This window comes from Lepus europaeus, chromosome 18 (assembly GCF_033115175.1).
Source record: "Lepus europaeus isolate LE1 chromosome 18, mLepTim1.pri, whole genome shotgun sequence".
Taxonomy (NCBI): Eukaryota; Metazoa; Chordata; class Mammalia; order Lagomorpha; family Leporidae; genus Lepus; species Lepus europaeus.
In genome coordinates this window covers 59262692-59282521 of record NC_084844.1, presented here as the reverse complement: position 1 = coordinate 59282521, position 19830 = coordinate 59262692, and the positions used below count along the sequence as shown (strand labels likewise).

The 19830-nt window shown below is 40.9% G+C and overlaps 1 protein-coding gene and 1 pseudogene across 3 annotated transcripts in view; one reads left to right on the top strand and one right to left on the bottom strand.

Annotated features, from left to right (window-relative positions):
• The window catches only part of NCOR1 (nuclear receptor corepressor 1), a 177885-nt gene that overhangs the window by 106789 nt on the left and 51266 nt on the right, over nt 1–19830 (bottom strand). For 2 of the 3 annotated variants that reach the window (XM_062216450.1, XM_062216451.1), the window contains exons 6-9: nt 9294–9407; nt 4003–4059; nt 3382–3434; nt 904–970 (exon numbers count right to left, since the gene is read on the bottom strand). In XM_062216450.1, the coding sequence (XP_062072434.1) occupies nt 904–970; nt 3382–3434; nt 4003–4059; nt 9294–9407 (291 nt within the window). Of the gene's footprint in view, nt 1–903; nt 971–3028; nt 3056–3381; nt 3435–4002; nt 4060–9293; nt 9408–19830 lie in introns of all 3 variants that reach the window. The other variant, XM_062216449.1, reaches the window with a different exon arrangement.
• Nucleotides 10126–16218, top strand: LOC133776793 (large ribosomal subunit protein uL6-like; annotated as a pseudogene).

Genomic DNA, 19830 nt, shown 5'->3' with positions numbered 1-19830 from the left:
AATTTTACAATTACACTCTGAAGTGTGAAAAAGTTTTTGCTCCTGTATTTGATCAACGAAGAGCTAACTTAGCTATTATCACAAAATTGTTATGCAGAAAAAAACCTGAGTTAATTTCTTACTTAATTTGCACATTCTTGGCAAAAAAAAAAAAAAATCAAGACCAGCAATTTAAGACGGTATCTGAAAGCTTAAAGACTGGCAGACCAGAACATCCGCTTTACATGAAAACACATCATTGCCTCCCGAGTTTTACAGCTCATTAAACTCTCTGCATAAGGCACAAAGTTCATTTTCAATGTAGATTTAAAAAGCACCATTCATTTATTAAATATTTGAATTTGAATGTATCAACATTTTATCTGTAAAATTAGAATAACATGAAAATAAAAATATTAACATTTTCTATAACTCGGTTTTCAGAAAAATTATAATCACAAACTTTGAAACAGCAAATCATAATTGAATATGAGAACTGTTTGAATTTTGAAACCTGAAACCTAGCTGACACAGTTTCAAGTAAGAAAATAACAGTAATGTGTACTCAGCATAACTATAACTTACCCACATTTGTTTGAGGCTTAAGAGAGTAAATGTAGAACATCCTGCTTATCCTTAATATTTTTATAACTACTCACCATTTTTCTTTATTTGGTTAGATGAAAATATTATACGTAGATGACTAGTGAAATTAATTTGATAATGATACTAAATGTGATCTATAATATCAAAATGTTACTAGAATTATATTAATATTTGTCACATGTACTGTTAGTGTCTAGATCAGCATTTATTTTTAAATAAAATTAAGAACTATTTCCTCTAATAATGGGAAAGTGAATGCCTAAATGAGTATGAATGTGAAAGCTGTACAAATTTCAGTTAACAAGGATAGGACCTCACCCTTTGTTTTCTTGCATGATTTCTTCTTTTAAAAAATAAAATGAGTTTTTTCCTCATCACCTGGTTTCTAGAAGAGAAAAATATGGTTGCATGACATTAAGAAAAAGCACAATTTAATGGTGTATTTATTTTTCCAGACACACTGTAAAATAGGCAAAGAGCACTTAAGACTTTATGATGTGATCAAAGTTAATCCTAATTTTTTCACCCTGCAAAATAAAACTTTGTAATTTTTGCAATGTTTAGAAAAGACTGAAATTCCTCCCACTCTATAGCAAGACTTTATAAGAATAATTTTCAATATGTCACATTATGGGGCATCTTATTTCAAAATTATAATTATACAGTTACTGATTCTTCTTAAGAACTCTGATGATACCAGTACCTTTGAATACTCCTGGTGAACGGGAGGTGAGAAGAAAAAAAGGAGCTTTTACAGTTACCCCCCTCTTCAGGTAAGGTGCTCCCCTCTCTGAGGAGAAGGCACATGAACACATTTAGTGAAGTGACTTCTGCACTAAACAGAAGATTGACTTCAGTTACAGAAACAACACAACCCATGCTAAGTAATGGATGGCAATGTGACAAGACAGGAAGGTTTCTCATGTATCTTAACATGACAGTTTCACTTTTTAAATGTGAAGCATTGTGATCTTCAAAAACAATGACATGCAGGTTCAAACATAAGTATTTATACCCCACCTACTTCCAGAAAGGATTTCAAGCTGATTATTCAAATATAAATACAAAGTCAAGGCAAGTAGAAGTAAAGTTTTTGGATTATCTGCCACTCGAGACTAACAGTGACACTGGCTCCACTCAAATAAGCATGGACAATCAGGAGCTGGCTATATAAAAAGTAGCCAAAAGATGAAAAAAATTATTAAATGGCACATTTGCTATTTCATACAAAGCAAATGATCATGATAAGAGAACAGCTACTCCACATTTCACACAGGTGCGTGCTGCTGAGTAAACATCGCAGAGGTAACGTACAGTGGGGGTGTTACCAGATGTTCAGTTGGCTCTAATTGTGAGTATGCACTACTCAAAGGCAAACAACAATCAGGAAGTACAATTTTAAATGTTTGCTAAGAATTTAAATGAAGTCATCTAGTCAACAACCCATCTCAGGAAAATGTGATGAGCATTAAACAGGCAATGTAAATAAATCAAAGACACAGATGCTCTCTAATGTATATCAGGAGAAAAAAAGACAGAATACACACATAACTGAAGCTTTGTGGGGAAAAAGAGTCATTAAAAGTAGCCAACTAGATTTTATCTACTACTCTTCTTTTTAAAAATGTTAAAACAGCTAAACAGTTCCAAAACAAAATATGCTTTACATGAGTTTTGCCTCGCCTGCTTCTAAGGGTTTTCAATACCATAGCAGCTTCTCACAGAAAAATGCATAAGTATATGACTTCCATTAGGAACCACTTAACAAAAGTCAAAATTATTCAAACTTCAATTATTTTCATGCATACTACCATGCAAACTATATTTGCCACCAGTTCTGCAAAGTAGTTAACTATTGCACACACTCAATTAGAAATTTTTAAAAGAAAAAAAATAGATATATAAACAGCAATGTGCTCATTAGTAACTATACCAGTAAAATAATTATAATGTCCTGGTTATACTTAATAAAACATATAAAGTAGAAATATCACATTTTTGTAACAAACTAAGAATAATTCACCTAAAATTTTTCTTAACTATGATAATTAAAAAAAAAAAAAAAAGATACCTATCTAGCTTCCTCTCTTCCTTCAATCAGATCGAGAAATTAGGTTTTCTTTTCACTTATTTTCTTATTCCAAAATCTGCATCCATAAAGGCCTGGTACTCGGATGAGCAAGGCTAGTAAGCAAACTACATTCTGGAGCAGCCTCCTCACCCACGTGAGGTGACTGAGCGCTTCCAAGGCACCAGGACATTTAAATGGCAGAAGGGTCTACAAATACCGTCATTAGCAAGAGTCATGGAAGGGATTTCCCTAGAATAGGATTTTGAATAATGATAAAATGATCCGTGGCACTTCTACTTTGCAATGGCAGATGTGGCTTGGTGGGGGACGGTGTCATCACTAGTCTTAAATGAAAAAGCTTCATTATCTTACTTCATCATGCGCCTTGCAGGTACTCCACTGAAAAAAAGACAAAACAGGAGGCAAAAAATTCAAGCCTCAAGGTAAGCCATTTCAATGTTAAGTATCCACCTTTTTTTTTTTACTAGCAGATTATAAAACCAGCTAGTTTTATGCAATAATTTATTTTATTTTTTGGCCTCGGAAACTCAAAGCTGTCACCCCAACCCCCAAGAAGCCAGAGGAAGATAACATATAGTAAAATGACAGCAAATTACACAAATCTAAAACATACCTATACTATTTTAAGTAATGTCAGCAGATAACATAAAAATGATCTCTTTATAAAATGTAAGTCTTTAACTGCAAAAATGAGAAATACTTACGTCTTGATGTTCTCATGGTACACCTTGGTATCTGATGGCTGGTTATAGAGTGGCTACAAAAGAAATCAAATATATATGTATAAAATGTACCTATGTCTATGAAGTGATAAAAAACAATATTTTAAAGTATGCCTAGGTAAAGTACTAATGGGTCTACATAATAACATACTGTTACCAAACCTCCAGACTTTTGGGAACCCTAAATAATTCTGTTGATCTCAACCCCTGATAATATCACTTCTTGAGGAAAGTTTACAAATTCATTATATGACATGCTAAATACAACTAGTCTTAGATTTTTAATTTCAAAGAGAAAGGAAGAGTAGGCAATGTCACTACTCTACAGTATGATCTGAGGGGCTAGTTCTGTTCTTGATTTTTTTTCCCTTCTACCTGGAGTGATTAAATGGCTGTTCAGACAAAAACATGCTCAGGATAATGCTTCTGCAACATAACCAAGTTCATTAACCGTGATTTTAAACCTGATCATAAACGTCTTGTCCAGCTACACTTCTCTCATCTCAAAATAACTGGGTTATATTCCATTTTTCCCAAGAAGAGCTATTACAAAAAAAAGGAAAGAAAAATTGCTGGAAAGAAAAAGAGAAACTTCTTACTTACCAGTTCAACTTTTGGGCCAAGACCTTCAAAAATTTTATGAGCTTCTTCTGCTTTTTTCTAGAGATAAAGACATTGTATTGTGGAAATTAAAAATCAGATTACATAAGTGCAAATCACGACCTATTTAACAATATTTATCTAAGATTGATCTACAGCTAAACTCATTTTTTTTTTTTTTTGACAGGCAGAGTGGACAGTGAGAGAGAGAGAGAGAGAGAAAGGTCTTCCTTTTGCCGTTGGTTCACCCTCCAATGGCCGCTGCGGCTGGCGCACCGCGCTGATCTGAAGGCAGGAGCCAGGTTCTTATCCTGGTCTCCAACGGGGTGCAGGGCCCAAGCACTTGGGCCATCCTCCACTGCACTCCCAGGCCACAGCAGAGAGCTGGCCTGGAAGAAGGGCAGCTGGGACAGAATCCGGCGCCCTGACGGGGACTAGAACCCGGTGTGCCGGCGCCGCAAGACGGAGGATTAGCCTATTGAGCCACGGCGCCGGCCTAAACTCATTCTTATTGCCAAAAATTCTTCTGTTATAAGGTGAACACGTGTACTGAAAGCAATACCTAAGGAATTCCTAAAAGCAAACAGATCCTGGCAATCTGAAGAGAGGAAGTCACCATTCTTTATTGGAAACATGTTACATACTTTAACTGATATCTTCTTTAGTGAAGTTTAGTAAGAATAAATAACATAAAGTGGCTAGTCTTTTGCATGGTAAACCAAACTGGCTTCTTTAAAGAAAAACTTACAATGAGTTTCTTTCCTATCATAGTAATAGCTGAATAACAAAGCAAACAGCTAGTTTATAAGAACTTAGTAGTAAATAAATGTTCAATTACATATATTTTAACATGTCAATTTTGAAAGTGCTATCCAACAGAAATCTTCCTTGAAAAGAATAAAAACTATCAACAGTTTTAACTTAACACTGTTTTATTTCCATGTTATATATTTTATTCTAAGTATACAAATAGAAGTAATTGTTTCTTCAAACACGTGTTGAGAATACTGAATGTGCCAGGCATTTGCTAGACACTAAGACAAGGAGAAGATAACCCTTGCCACATAGAAGTATAAGGCTTCAGAGAGAGAATGGCATTTGACCTGGGTCTTGAAGTTTGAGTGTTTTGGACAAACAGGAAAGACAAAACACTGACCACCTGCAGGTATGGGAAACACCATGGGGTCAAGGTGCCTGCAGCTTCAAGTGAACACTCTCAGTCTGTTGTGGTAAGCTATCACTAAGAAAGGAGTATGGGCAAAGCCCAGAAAAATAGGCTTGCAAGCACCAATAAAAAGTTGGGGCTATTCTGTAGAAAGGTGGAAATCATCCAAGGTTTTAATTGGAGAATTATGCAATGGGACACAAACATGAAGGATGAGTAAGAAAGAAAAGGAGCTGGAAGAAAGATTCAGTAACTGAGAGATGAAGGCTCGAACTAAACTAAATGGCAAATGAGGAGGAGAGAAAACTGACCAGACCAGTATTCAGAAAGCAGGACCTAAAGTTCTTCATTGACTAACTAAACATACATGGAGAGGCAAAGGGAGAGCAACAGGTAATTCCTAGGACACTGGCCGAGGAGACCAGAGATTGTGGCAATAAATGTCCTCTCTACTATGGACATTTTTCTTCTGTTAATCATTCTCTTACAAATCATCCAATAGAAATATAAGGAGGGCAGTGTTAGGTCCTGTGGTTACGACACCCATTAGGATACCCCTGTCCCACATTAGAGTATCTGGTTTTGATCAATAGTTCTGTGTCCCAACTCCAACTTCCTGCTAATGTGGATGCTGGGAGGCAGTGGTAATGCCTCAAGCAGTTGGGTTCCTTCTACCTATGTGGGAGATCTGGACGGAGTTCCTTGCTCCCAGCTTCAAAAGAGTCCTGGCCATTGCAGTCATTTGGGGAATGAACCAATGGATGAGAACGCTCTTTCTCAAATAAATAGATATTTTTAAAACATATGGGGCTGGTGCTCTGGTATGGTGAGTGGGGCCAATTGCAGCCAACTGGGGAGTGAGCCAGCGGATGGAAGACCTCTCTCTCAATGCCACTCCTCTTTGTGTATAACTGACTTTCAAATAAATAAATAAATCTTTAAAAAAAAAATACAAGTATGATGTTTCTGAAACCTCCTCACAACTAAGTTTTTTATGTGTATTATTATATTGTATAAACATTTGTGAATGTTTTTGGAACTCACAATTGCGCAGGGTACTAGCAAATTGAATTGTTAATTATTAATAATAGGATCCAGCACGGTGGCATAGCAGGTAAAGCTGCTACTTGCAGTGTTGGCATCCCATATGAACACTGTTTCAAGTCATGGCTGCTCCACTTCCAATCCAGTTCTGCTATGGCCTGGGAAAGCAGTAAAAAAGACCCAAGTGCTTGGGCTCCTGCACCTGCGTGGAAGACCCAGAGGAAGCTCCTGGCTCCAGACTGGTGCTGCTCCGGCTGTTGTGACCATTTGGGGAGTGAACCAGCGGATGGAAAACCATCTCCCTCTCCCTCCCCACCCCCCACCCCGCCTTTCAAATAAATCTTTAAAAAAATATTTCAGGAGAACAGTCTGTTTAGAGACTAAACAAACTTGGTCTAAAGTTTAAATATGATGCCAAGTCAACTTTTTTCTTAGTAAGCCAATGTTAAAATCAGTCACTTTGGGACAGCTTTTTTTCTCATTCTAACTTCCTAAATGAGAGAATGTCTTATATGTGATAATGGTCCCATCTATTAAGCCACACTTTGCTTACTTCCAACCCTAACAGACTACTGTCACACAAGGAATAAGAGGGAGATGTTCTTTTGTCATTGCTCCATCCATCCATGCCAGTAGTCAAGACAAGTAAGGTCATTCACCAAAAAGACCTAAAGAGGCAGTGAAGGTCTTAGATTCTAGAACTGTGCAAATACAAGCCCAGCATGACTACTAACAGAATTTTTTTTTTTTTTTTTTTTTTTTTTTTTTTTACTATATAAAAGATGACTACTACAGTTACTGTGAGTTACTTCCACTTCACTATAAGAAGGTAAGTCCAGGGGCTGGCACTGTGGTATAGTGGGATAAGCAGGTATCTGCAGTGCCAGAATCCCATTTGGGTGCCAGTTTAAGTCCCAACTGCTCAATTTCAATCTAGCTCCCTGGCAATGCGCCAGGGAAAGCAGTGGATGATGGCCCTAGTGACTGGACCCCTACACCCATGTGGGAGACCAGGGGGAAGCTCTTGGCTCCAGCCTTGCCCAGGCCCAGCTGTTACAGTCATTTGAGGAATGAACCAGTGAACGGAGAACCTCTCTCTGTAACTTGGACCTACAAATAAGCTTAAAAATAAATAAATAAATCTAATACTAAAAAAAAAATTCATTTTCGATTTCTTTTCTTCAAAGAATCAACACAAACCAAATCCATAAAAGCTAAAACAGCAAGAAGAGGCCTGAAAGGAGTTTTCAAGTGATGTTAATGGACACTGGACACCAAGAAACATTTATTAGATTAATGAAAGCATCTTTCTATATACAAAAACTAAACACAAACTGGAATTCTCTACCAAATCTTGCTCATTATTTTTCATTTCTTACATCCCAGTGAGGTCTTTCAAATAAATAAATAAAAAATTTTTTTGGACAGGCAGAGTGGACAGTGAGAGAGAGAGAGAGACAGAGAGAAAGGTCTTCCTTTTCTGTTGGTTCATACCTCAATGGCCGCTGCGGCCAGCGCATCGCACTGATCCAAAGCCAGAAGCCAGGTGCTTCTCCTGGTCTCCCATGCGGGCACAGGGCCCAACCACTTGGGCCATCCTCCACTGCACTCCTGGGCCACAGCAGAGAGCTGGACTGGAAGAGGAGCAACCAGGACAGAATCCAGCGCCCTGACCAGGACTAGAACCCAGGGTACTGGCACCGCAGGCAGCGGATTAGCCTGTTGAGCCACGGCACTGGCCCAATAAATAAATCTTTAAAAAAAAAAAACAACACACACACACAAGAAAGGAAGGAAGGAAGCAAGCATATACTTTTGGGTTGAGGACTTCTGAAAGCCTACTTTGTTAAGCAGTTTTGTTGAAGCATTTTCTTTATACTGAGGGTAAATCACTTTCCTTTTAACTGCTAGTTCCTGAGCCAAGTTAAAAAGCCAATTTTAAGTGATAAACAACTGTGGTGCAGCAGGTCAGCAACCACTTGGGAGGCCCACATCCCACATCAAGCCTCGGCAGCCCTGCTTCCAATCCAGCTTCCTGCCAATGTAGCTGGGAAACATGACAGCTCAGGTACCTGAGTCCCTGCCACCCAACATGGGAGATCCAGATGGGGTTCCTAGCACATGACTTCAGCCTAACACAGCTCCAGCAGTTGTGGCCATTTGGAGAGTGAATTAGCAGATGGAAGATCTCTAAGCCCCCTATCTCTGTCACTCTGCTTTTCAAATAATTAGTCTTAAAAAAATCTGTGACATCACAAAAGTGATCATGGAATTCAGGCCTGGTTTTCCTAAATATGTGAACGTTTATATTAAGGGTATGAAATAAGAAATTGTTTTAATAAATCTTTAAAAAGTTAAGTGTACTGGCCAGTGCACGCGGCTCACTTGGCTAACCCTCTGCCTGCGGCGCCGGCACCCCAGGTTCTAGTCCCGCTTGGGGTGCTGGATTCTGTCCCGGTTGCTCCTCTTCCAGTCCAGCTCTCTGCTGTAGCCCGGGAAGGCAGTGGAGGATGGCCCAAGTGCTTGGGCCCTGCACCCGCATAGGAGACCAGGAGGAAGCACCTGGATCCTGGCTTCGGAGCGGTGCAGCGCATCGGCTGTAGCGACCATTTGGGGGTGAACCAATCGAAAAGGAAGACCTTTCTCTCTGTCTCTAACTCTGCCTGTCCCCCCCCCCCCCAAAAAAAAAAAGTGTACTCTGAACTCTAAAAATACAGGTCAAACATAGCCCACCTATGAATTTGAATCTGATAACGAAGTCCATGTCCACATCCAATGGTCGATTTGTACCAAAATGTTACCAGTAGTCACCTAATTAAATCCCCCTTACAAAGTGAAAACTACAGTATAGATATTTGGTATTAGGTGCTACCAAATTCGCTTGAAAATATTCCTACAACAGGAGACTCAGGTGATAAAATTCTACTCATTAAATAATACTTATATAATAGATAACCTAAAGTGAAATATTAAAGCACAACTGTCAACTTTTTTTAGTGTATAGGGAAAAAAAATCAATCTTTAGCAACAAAAGTTTATGAACATTAAAAACAATAGTAGTAATCAGACACCAGCACAAGCTTACCCGATTCTCATCATAAATAATCTGGACGATGCTCCGGTGTTTCTGCTCCACTGGAGGAGGAGACACAGGCTTCTCAGGTTCAGGAGGTTTGGCTGCTTCCTCTTCCAGCTGTTGCTAAGAGACCCAGAAAAGAAAGAAGAGTTAGGCTCTGCTCCCTGTCACCATCACCAGCAGTTAACTGCCAGAGACAACAAATGCACTGTTTGCTGATTCTCTAAGATAACCATTTAATCTGGGGGTAGTCTCACAGAACCAAGGCTTCAAGGAAAAAACACTGATTTTGACTAACAACTAGACAACACAAATTACCCTATGATACATACATACATGGGTAGATATAAAACTAAGGGGAAACATCCTTTAATAATTAAACTTTGATCAATTTAAAACAAAATAGTAACAGAAATTAAACTTACTAAAAGTACCCTTTATACTTCTATCACAATGACCTGTGAAGGCATGGGAAAAATACTTTTAAGTATTACAGATACACAGAATATATTACGATCTGGCAGGGAAACCATGGTAGACAGGATTTTGGCAATTAATCCCTTAAATTAGCACAGTACCTGACCACCCCCCAACACTATGTATCTGATCATGCTCCAGTAAGAGGCAATGAGCACAGCTATGGTCTACTGGCATGTACAACTAACAGGCAGAAAGCATTCCGTATTCATCTGATGGAATTTGCCACTCATCACCCCTGTGAGTGACATGTCCTTATGCCATGTACACAAGTATCTAAACATTTGCATGTAAGCCAGGGGTAACTACACTACCTGTTGTATAGCTTTTTTAAAAGATTAAATGGGGACTGCATTATGATACGATGGGTAAAGCTACCACATGTACCACCATCATCCCATAAGGGTGTCAGTTCCAGTCCCAGCTGCTCCACTTTCAATCCAGCTTCCTGCTAATGGTCTGGGAAAAGCAGTGGAAAATAACCCAAGTGCTTGGGCCCCTACCAGCTACAGGGGAGACCTGGATGAAGCTCCTGGCTTCGGCCTGGCTGAGCCCTAGTTGTTGGAGCTATCAGGGGAGTGAACCTGTGTGGATAGAAGATCTCTGCATCTCCCTAAAGCTTTTTAAAAATGTATTACATGACATGTAAAGCATGTTACAACCACGAATGTTCAGTAAATATGACTTATTAGTATTAGTGAAGTCAGCAGGGACTTGGCTGTCTTCATCCACTGCTTTTTATCAACACCTAAACCTAGGAGTACTCAATAAATACCCACATGAACAAATACACCATACAGCTACTGCTGAAGATATTAAATCGTCTTAGATGATGAAAAGGAAATTAGGTCCCGTCTAGTGTAAGGCATACAGGAAAAAATCATCTGTACCACTAAGTAAAACTGATAGTCAAAGTGTCAAGTTCTATAAATCAGATCATGACTAAATCAAACAATAAGAATCCAAGAAAGTAGCTTATAATTCTTCCACTTTGGAATTTTAAGTATTCTTGTAGTCTGTTATCTATATAGAAAAGATATCTAGAATTCTGAGATCACTTTTATGGGAATGAGTTCTCAATGGTGCCCCTTCTTTCCTGCTCATAGGGTCTTTTTAGTAATCTCCCTTATGTAAATAATCTTTTAAAAAGTCAAACTTTGATCTTAGTACCTAAATAACTCTGAGATGAAACTATTTTAACGGGGCATTTGGCGCAGCAGGTTAAGTCACTGCTTGGGACACCCACATCCAGCTTCCTGCTAACGCACATGCTGGGAAGCGGCAGATGCTGGTTCCAGTACTTGTGTCCCTGACACCCACGTGGGAGACCCAGTGGACTTACAGGCTCCAAGCTTTAGTCTGGCCCAGCCCTGGCTGTTGAAGGCTTTTGGGGAGTGAAAGATCTCCGTCTGCCCTCTCTCTCTCTCTCAAATAAATCCATTTTTAAAAACATTATAAAGGCAAGGAACAAACACAAAAGAACAAAATTGTTTTTCATCTATTTGCTCTTTTACACTAATTTTACAATTATTCTGTCAAATATAAACTTATTGTAACTTTATTGAAACTGTGTAAGACACATAATTTTTTTTAGGATTTACTTTTATTTATTTGAAAGTCAGAGTTACACAGAGAGAGAAGGAGAGGCAGAGAGAGAGAGGTCTTCAATCTGCTGGTGCATTCCCCAGCCAGCTGCAATGGCTGGAGCTGCGCTGATCTGAAGCCAGGAGCCTCCTCTGGGTCTCCCATGTGGGTGCAGACGTCCAAAGACTTAGGCCATCTTCTACTACTTTCCCAGGCCATAGCAGAGAGCTGGATCAGAAGTGGAGCAGCCGGGACTCGAATCAGCATCCACGTAGTACACCAGCAACTACAGGCAGTGGCTTCACCCACTATACCACAGCACAGGCCCCAGACACATGATTTAATACATGATAAACACATAACATTTTTTTGAAAATGTATTTATTTATTTATGTGAAAGGCAGAGTGACAGAGAGAACTTACATTCATTGATTCATTCCCCAAATGGCTGCAATAGCGATTGCAGGCCAGGCTGAAGCCAGGAGGAAAGAACTCCATCCTGGTCTTCCAGGTAGGTTGCGGAGGCTCCAGTACTTCAGGCATCTTCTTACTGCCTCCCAGTACATTAGCAAGGAAGTGGACGGGGAACAGGGCAGCTGGGAGTCAATGGGCACTCTCACATGGGATGCTAGTGGCAAAAGCAGCAGCTTAATCTGCTGCGGCACAACTCTCGCCCTACGTAATATTATGTTGCTATACAGGCTGTAGTGTATCTACTTATTTACTCCAGTTATTTTACATAAAATTTGAAGCCCCTGTAAAATCTCATTATGCTCATACACTAAACATACTTCACTATCTCAAATTATTATAATGGGGTACATGTCACTAAGCATTAACTAATGCCACATACTATGCAATATATTAAATTACCCTAACTCATAGACAGTCATGGTGTAATTGGTGTTATTAGTAGTGTTACCACCATTTTACAGTAAAGAAACTGAAGTAAGAAAAGGGAAAGAGACAGGACAGAGGAGAATTAGATGCACAAAATCTTAACAAAATGGCCAGGTATATTAAAACTTAATGGATCCTATACAACACTAAGCATATCTGAAAATGAGCCAAGTAAAAATTACAGAAATAAAAACATAATTATTGAAATTGAAGACGGATTTGACAGGTTAAATACAGCTGGAAAATGTTAACTGCAAGACAGACTGAAGAAATAGCCCCAAATGAAGTCCAAAGTAAATAATGGTAAAAAGAAACAATTTAAAGACCTGGAAGACTGAAAAGATATTTCATCTACCTAGAATTTCAAAAGGAAATAAAGAACTGTAGGAAAGAGTTTTGTTTAAAAAAAAAAAAAAAGATATTAAAATATCCAGCTCAGAAGTACTCAAAACTGATGAAGAAACTCTAGCCCTCATATTCACAAAGCTTAATGAATCTTAAGCTGGACAGATTAAAAGAAACTGCAAACACAAATATGTGAATGTATCATGGTTAAAAAAAAAAAAGAGGGGCCGGCGCCGTGGCTAACTTGGTCAATCTGCCGCCTAGGGCGCCAGCATCCCATATGGGCACCAGGTTCTGGTCCCGGTTGCTCCTGTTCCAGCCCAGCTTTTTGCTGTGGCCTGGGAAGGCAGTGGAGGATGGCCCAAGTGCTTGGGTCTCTGCCCTCGCATGGGAGACCAGGAGGAGGCACCTGGCTAATGGCTTCGGATTGGCATAGCTCTGGCCGTAGGGGCCATTTGAGGGGTGAACCAACGGAAGGAAAACCTTTCTCTCTGTCTCTCTCTCATTGTGTAACTCTGTCAAGGAAATTAAAAAAAAAAAAATGGCCCAATGTGGTAGAATGAGAAGGCCATGCCAAGATGGCCGCTGGCAAGCTAGGGTCAGTTACTCAGGAATGGCTTTGAAACCCACCAGGCAACAGAACCTGCCTGGCAACAGGCTGTGATTGGATGGCTTTGAAACCCACATGGCAAATGGAGCCTGCCAGGCAACAGGCTGTGATTGGTTGGGGCATAGACCACCCCTTGACCGGATTGGCTGGTCTTGGTTATATAAGCTGTTGTACTAACTGAAATAAACGAGTCTGCGGGCTGCTTGCCTCAAGCCCACTTTCACCTGACTCCCAGGGTCTGTGTAGTGACTCCGCACCTCTTGCCCCCACCGAGCTCTGCAACATTGTTGAGAAATCAACTGCAACAGCCCAAGTCCTTGGGCCCCTGCACCCACATGGGAGACCCCGAAGAAGCTCCTGGGTCCTGGCTTTGGATCAGCACAGCTCCAGCCATTGCGGACAACTGGGGAGTGAACCAGCAGATGGAAGAACTCTCTCTACCTCTCCTCTCTCTGTGTAACTCTGACTTTCAAATAAATAAGATAAATCTTAAAGAAAAAAACACAGATGACACTGAGGGCTGATGTTTTAAAAATGGAAGCCAGAGAAAGCTTAGGGAGAGAAAATAACCAGATAGTGAATAAAGATATGCTTACAAAAAAAAAAAAAAAAAAAAAAAACTTTAAAAATAATAATGGAGGGCCCAGCGCTGTGGTGCAGTGGGTTAAAGCCCTGGCCTGAAGCACTGGCATCCCATATGGGCACCGGTTCTAGTCCCAGCTGCTCCTCTTCCAATCCAGCTCTCTGCTATGGCCTGGGAAAGCAGTCGAAGATGGTCCAAGTGCTTGGGCCCCTGCACCCGTATGGGAGACTGGGAGGAAGCTCCTGGCTTCGGATCAGCTCAGCTCTGGATGTTGTGGTCATCTGGGGAGTGAGCCAGTGGAATAGAAGACCTCTCTCTCTGGCTCTACCTCTCTCTGTAACTATTTCAAATACATAAATCTTTAAAAAAGTTATAAAAAGAAGGGGCTGGCACTGTTGCATAGTGGGTAAAGCTGTCGCCTGCAACGCCAGCATCCTATATAGGCTCTGGTACGAATCTCAGCTGCTTTACTTCCAATCCAGCTCCTTGCTAATGGCTTAGGAAAGCAGTGGATGATGGCTCAAGTGCTTGGTCCCCTGCCATCTACATGGGAGACTCAGAGGAAGCTTTGGACTCCTATCCTTGTGGCCATTTGGGGAGCGAATCAATCAGCAGATAGAAGATTTGTCTGTGTCTCTACCTCTCTCCCTCTGTAACTCTGCCTTTCAAACAGACAATTAAAAAAAAGTTATAAAAGACACAATTTTTTTAAAATAAGGGGTAAGAAAAACTACCTCCTGAAGAATGTTTTTAAAAAAATTGCATCTATAGTGCTCGCTTCGGCAGCACATATACTAAAAATTGAATCTATAGTTAAAAGTCCCCACTAGAAGCAGCTGGTTTTACCAGTGTATGAGCTCTACCAGATACTAAGGGAACAAATCATGACAACCTGAAACTGCTTCAGTTTAGAAATGCTACATTAGCATGATCTTTTACCAAAACAAGACAAGTACTCTACAGGTCAGGAGTATTACTGGCTTAGCTTCCAAATGAATAGATAAAAAACCCAAAAACAAATACTGTTAAATAAAACCCAGCAATTTATAAAAAGTAGATAATGTATCATGCCTAAGACGGAACCTAAAAAATGCAGTATTTTTTTTTAAAGATTTATTTATTTATTTGAAAGAGTTACACAGAGAGGAGAGGCAGAGAGAGTAAGAGAGAGAGAGGTCTTCCATCCGCTGGTTTACTCCCCAATTGGCCACAATGGCCGGAGCTGCACCGATCCAAAGCCAGGAGCTTCTTCTGGGTCTCCCACGCAGGTGCAGGGGCCCAAGCACTAGGGCTATTTTCCACTGCTTTCCCAGGCCATAGCAGAGAGCTGGATTGGATGTAGAGTAGCTGGGTCTTGAATTGGTGCCCATATGGGATGCCGGCGCTTTAGGCCAGGGCATTAACCCGCTGCGCCACAGCGTCAGTCCCTGCACTGCTAATTTATCACTACAAAATTAAGTAGGCTAGTTCACTGTATTAACAGGTTAAAGGGGAAACTGCTTCATCAGCAAACGTGTTTTTCAAAGAGGTTTTATACAACTCAACATTCACCCTTAAAAATTCTGCACATGAAGGCCATAGAAGGCCATGTGAGAGAAGAAGGCTCAGTGACATTATCGGTGTTAAGATCTAGAAGGCATGCCTTTAAAAGCAGAACAGAGCAACATGACCACTTAAAATACTGTGTAACAGGATTAACCTGAGCAACAAGGTAACAGAAAAATAAAGAATTAAGAACTGAAAAGGAAGAAACAAAACTCACTTTTTAAACTGCTGATATGACCACTACCTATATAAAAGCCCAAAAACAATCCATAAATAAATAAGCTCTCTCTCTCTCTCTCTCTCTCTCTCTCTCTCTCTCTATATATATATATATATATATATATATATATATATTTGTTCAGCTCTTTGCCACTTCTACCGCAAGAAGGAAAACCATTCTCAGCAATCGGAAGGGGCACCCTAAAGCTACTGTGAAGGGACTTCAATCACATCAATGTAGAACTCAGACTCTTTTGAAGGAAAAAGAAGAATCTCCAGGTTGACAAACAGTGGGCAAAGAGAAAGGAACTGGCAGCTGTTGGCACCACCTGTAGTCATGTACAGAACATGACCGAGGTAGTCATACTGGGCTTCCGTGTGCGCACTTCCCCATCAACATGATTATACAGGAGAATGGGTCCCTTGTTGAAATCCAAAATTTCCTGGGTGAAAAAGACATCCAAAGAGTTCAGATGAGGCCAGGTGTTGCTTATTCAGTATCTCAAGCCCAGAAAGATGAGTCAGTCCTAGAAGGAAATGCCACTGAATTTGTTTCAAATTCAGCTGCTTCAATTCAGCAGGCAACAACAGTTAAAAACAGGGTATCAGATAATTTTTTGAAAAGTGTCTATGTCTCTGAAAAACTAACAGTTCAGCAGGCTGATAAATAAGATCTAAAAGTTGTCCAGCTACAGAAAACAAGAGCACGTATTATATCTAGTGGTACTTTGACAATGCAATAGAAGGTATACTGATTTGAGACTTCCAAAAAAACAAACAAAAAGTACACACACACACTTCAGTTGTCGATCAATATAAAAACAAACTGAAATCTCAAATGCAACAGCTAAAAAAAACCTTTATTTTGGCCGGCACTGTGATACAGAGGGTTAAACAGCCTCCTTTGGCATCTCATATAGGCTCCTGTTTGAGTCTCAGTTGCTCCACTTCCAATCCAGCTCCCTGCTAATGCACCTGAGAAAGCAGCAGAAGATGGCCCAAGTCCTTGAGCCCCTGGACCCACGTAGGGGACCTAGGGGAAGCTCCTGGTTCCTGGCTTCAGAGTGAATCAGCTCCAGCCACTGCGGCTATCTGCAGAGTGAACAGCAGATGGAGGACCTATGTCTCTGTCTCTCTCTACCTCCCTGTAACTCTGCCTTCCAAATAAACAAATCTTTAAAAAATAAAAAGTATCAAAAGTTGAATCTAGTACAAGGCATATAAAATGTTTATGGATAAAGCTATGAAAGAACTCTAGAAATGGACAAACATACCATATTCATGGACAGAAAAGCTCAATATCATAAAGACATCATTCTCCCCAAATTTATCTCTACATTTTATATGATTCCAATGAAAATTCAAGAAATATTTTTTGGGTAATTGAACATTGGTAAAAAAAAAAAAAAAAGAAGTTTGAAACCTATACATAGTTTGTCTATTTTCAAAAAATTTTTTTTGACAGGCAGAGTTAGACAGAGACAGAGAGAAAGGTCTTCCTTTTCCATTGGTTCACCCCCAAATGGCTGCTATGGCCGGCGCACTGCTCCGGTACAAAACCAGGAGCCAGGTGCTTCCTCCTGGTCTTCCACGCGGGTGCAGGGCCCAAGCACTTGGGCCATCCTCCACTGCCTTCCCGGGCTACAGCAGAGAGATGGACTGGAAGAGGAGCAACCGGGACAGAATCCAGCGCCCCAACTGGGATTAGAACCCGGGTGTTGGCACCACAGGTGGAGGATTAACCAAGTGAGCTGCAGTGCCAGCCTATTTTTAAAATTTTTTAACTATTTTCTTTTGTACTCAAAAGACAGATCTTACATTTACTAGTTCACTCTCCAAGTGCATACAACACCTGGGGCTGGCACAGTTGAGGCCAGAACTTCAGAACTCAATCCAGGTCTCCCATATGGGTGGCAGGGATCCAAGCACATGAGATACTATTTGCTGCCTCCAAGGGTACAGATGCATCTTCTGGAGCAAGAAGCAGCAGGGGAGGGAGAAGCGCTGTGATGCAGTGAGTAACGTCAGCATCACATATGGGTTCCAGTTTGAGTCCTGGCTGCTCCACTTCCAATCCAGTTCCCTGCTAATGTGCCTGGGAAAGCAGCAGAGGATGGCCCTGCACCCACACGGGAGATGTGGAAGTAGTACCTGGCTTCAGATCAGCCCAGCCCTGGCCATTGTGGCCACTTGGGGAGTAAACTAGTAGATGGAAGATCCTTCTGCCTCTCTCTCTGTAAACTCTGCTTTTCAAATAAATAAATAAATCATTAAAAAAAGAAGTTGGGCCGGCACCGTGGCTCAACAGGCTAATCCTCCACCTTGCGGCGCTGGCACACGGGGTTCTAGTCCCGCTCAGGGCGCCGGATTCTATCCCGGTTGCCCCTCTTCCAGGCCAGCTCTCTGCTATGGCCCGGGAAGGCAGTGGAGGATGGCCCAAGTGCTTGGGCCCTGCACCCGCATGGGAGACCAGGAGAAAGCACCTGGCTCCTGGCTTCGGATCAGCGAGATGCGCCGTCCGCAGCGGCCATTGGAGGGTGAACCAACGGCAAAAAGGAAGACCTTTCTCTCTGTCTCTCTCTCACTATCCACTCTGCCTGCCAAAAAAAAAAAAAAAAAAAAAGAAGTTAAGGGGGCCAGTGCTGTGGCTCAGCGGGTAAAGCCGCCACCTGCAGTGCCAGCATCCCATTTGGGCGCCAGTTCAAGTCCTTGCTCCTCCACTTCCGATCCAGCTCTCTGCTATGGCCTGGGAAAGCAATAGAAGATGGCCCAAGTCCTTGGGCCCCTGCACCCGCGTGGGAGACCCAAAAGAAGCTCCTGGCTTCGGATCCATGGAACTCCAGCCGTTGCAGCCAACTGGGGAGTGAACCAACAGATGGAAGACTTCTCTCTCTCTGCCTCTCCTTCTCTCTGTGTGTAACTCTGACTTTCAAGTAAAATAAATCTTTAAATTAAAAAAGTTAAAACTTGAATGAGACACTCCAACGTACCAATGCCTGTCCCAGTTTTCCAGAACATACATTCTCCATAAACTTTTGAAGATACCTTATAGATGCAAATTTTAATTATAATAGTTAACACTGTAGAAAAGTAAAAAAAGATGACTCTTTCAATTAATTATCCATTCAAGGAAAAAATGAATTCTGACCTCTACTTGAGGCTGACACAAACTCAGTATCCAGGGATGGTACTGTAGCAAAGTGAATTAACCAGCCACGTGGGCCACCTGAATTCCATTTCAGAGTGCGAGCTACTCTATCTGAACTATCTCCCGACTAACACATCCAGGAAGCAGAGCATGATGGCTCAAAGTGCTTGAATTCCTGCCACCAACATGATGGCGTTCCTAGCGGATATTTGAGGCGTGAACCAGTAGATGGACAGAAGACTTAGAACGATGCACACAAGGAACATAAATAATCCAAAAACAAGTTCACCTCATTCCTAATCAATAAATGCAAACTAAAAGACAGAACAATGTCACACAATAACTGAAAAAGTAAATCAAGCAAAAGGAAAGATGTATATAAATTGGTACTCATATATGCTGCTGCTAGTGGAAATATAAAATAATAATATCAAGGTGGCCATTTGGCCCAGCAGTTAAGACATGTGCCTCCCTGAGAGACAGAAGATCTCAATTTTCTCTGTCTCTCTCTCTGTAACTCTGCCTTTCAAATAAATTAATTAATTAAAAAGATTTATTACTTATTTATCTGAAAGGCAGAGTTAGAGAGAGATATCTTCCATCCACTGGTTCGCTCCCAAATGGCTGGAGTTGGGCCTATCCGAAGCTAGGAGGCAAGAGCTGCTTCCAGGACTCCCACATGGTACAGGGGTCCAAGTACTTGGGTTATCTTCTAGTGCTTTCCCAAGCAAATCAGCAGGGAGCTGGAGTGGTAGTGGAGCAGCTGGGACTTGAACTGGCACACAGATGGGATCCTGGTACCACAAGTGGCAACTTTACCCACTGTGCCACAGAGCCAGCCCAATAAACCTTTAAAAAAAAAAAAAAAAAAAAAACTCTACTTGTGAACCAAAAATACCACCATTGTATGGAATAGTAAAAAACTAGAAAAAAAATCTGAACGTCAAAAATAGAATGAACAAATTTTACAGTGTATGAACATATAATCAGATCATATAATCATCAGGGGAAACTAACGGGTGAAACAGGAAACTAACCACAAAAAGCAAGTCATAAAACATGTAAGGTGGGGCTGGCGCTGTGGCATAGTAGGTTAAAGCCCTGGCCTGAAGCACCAGCACCCACAGGGACACCA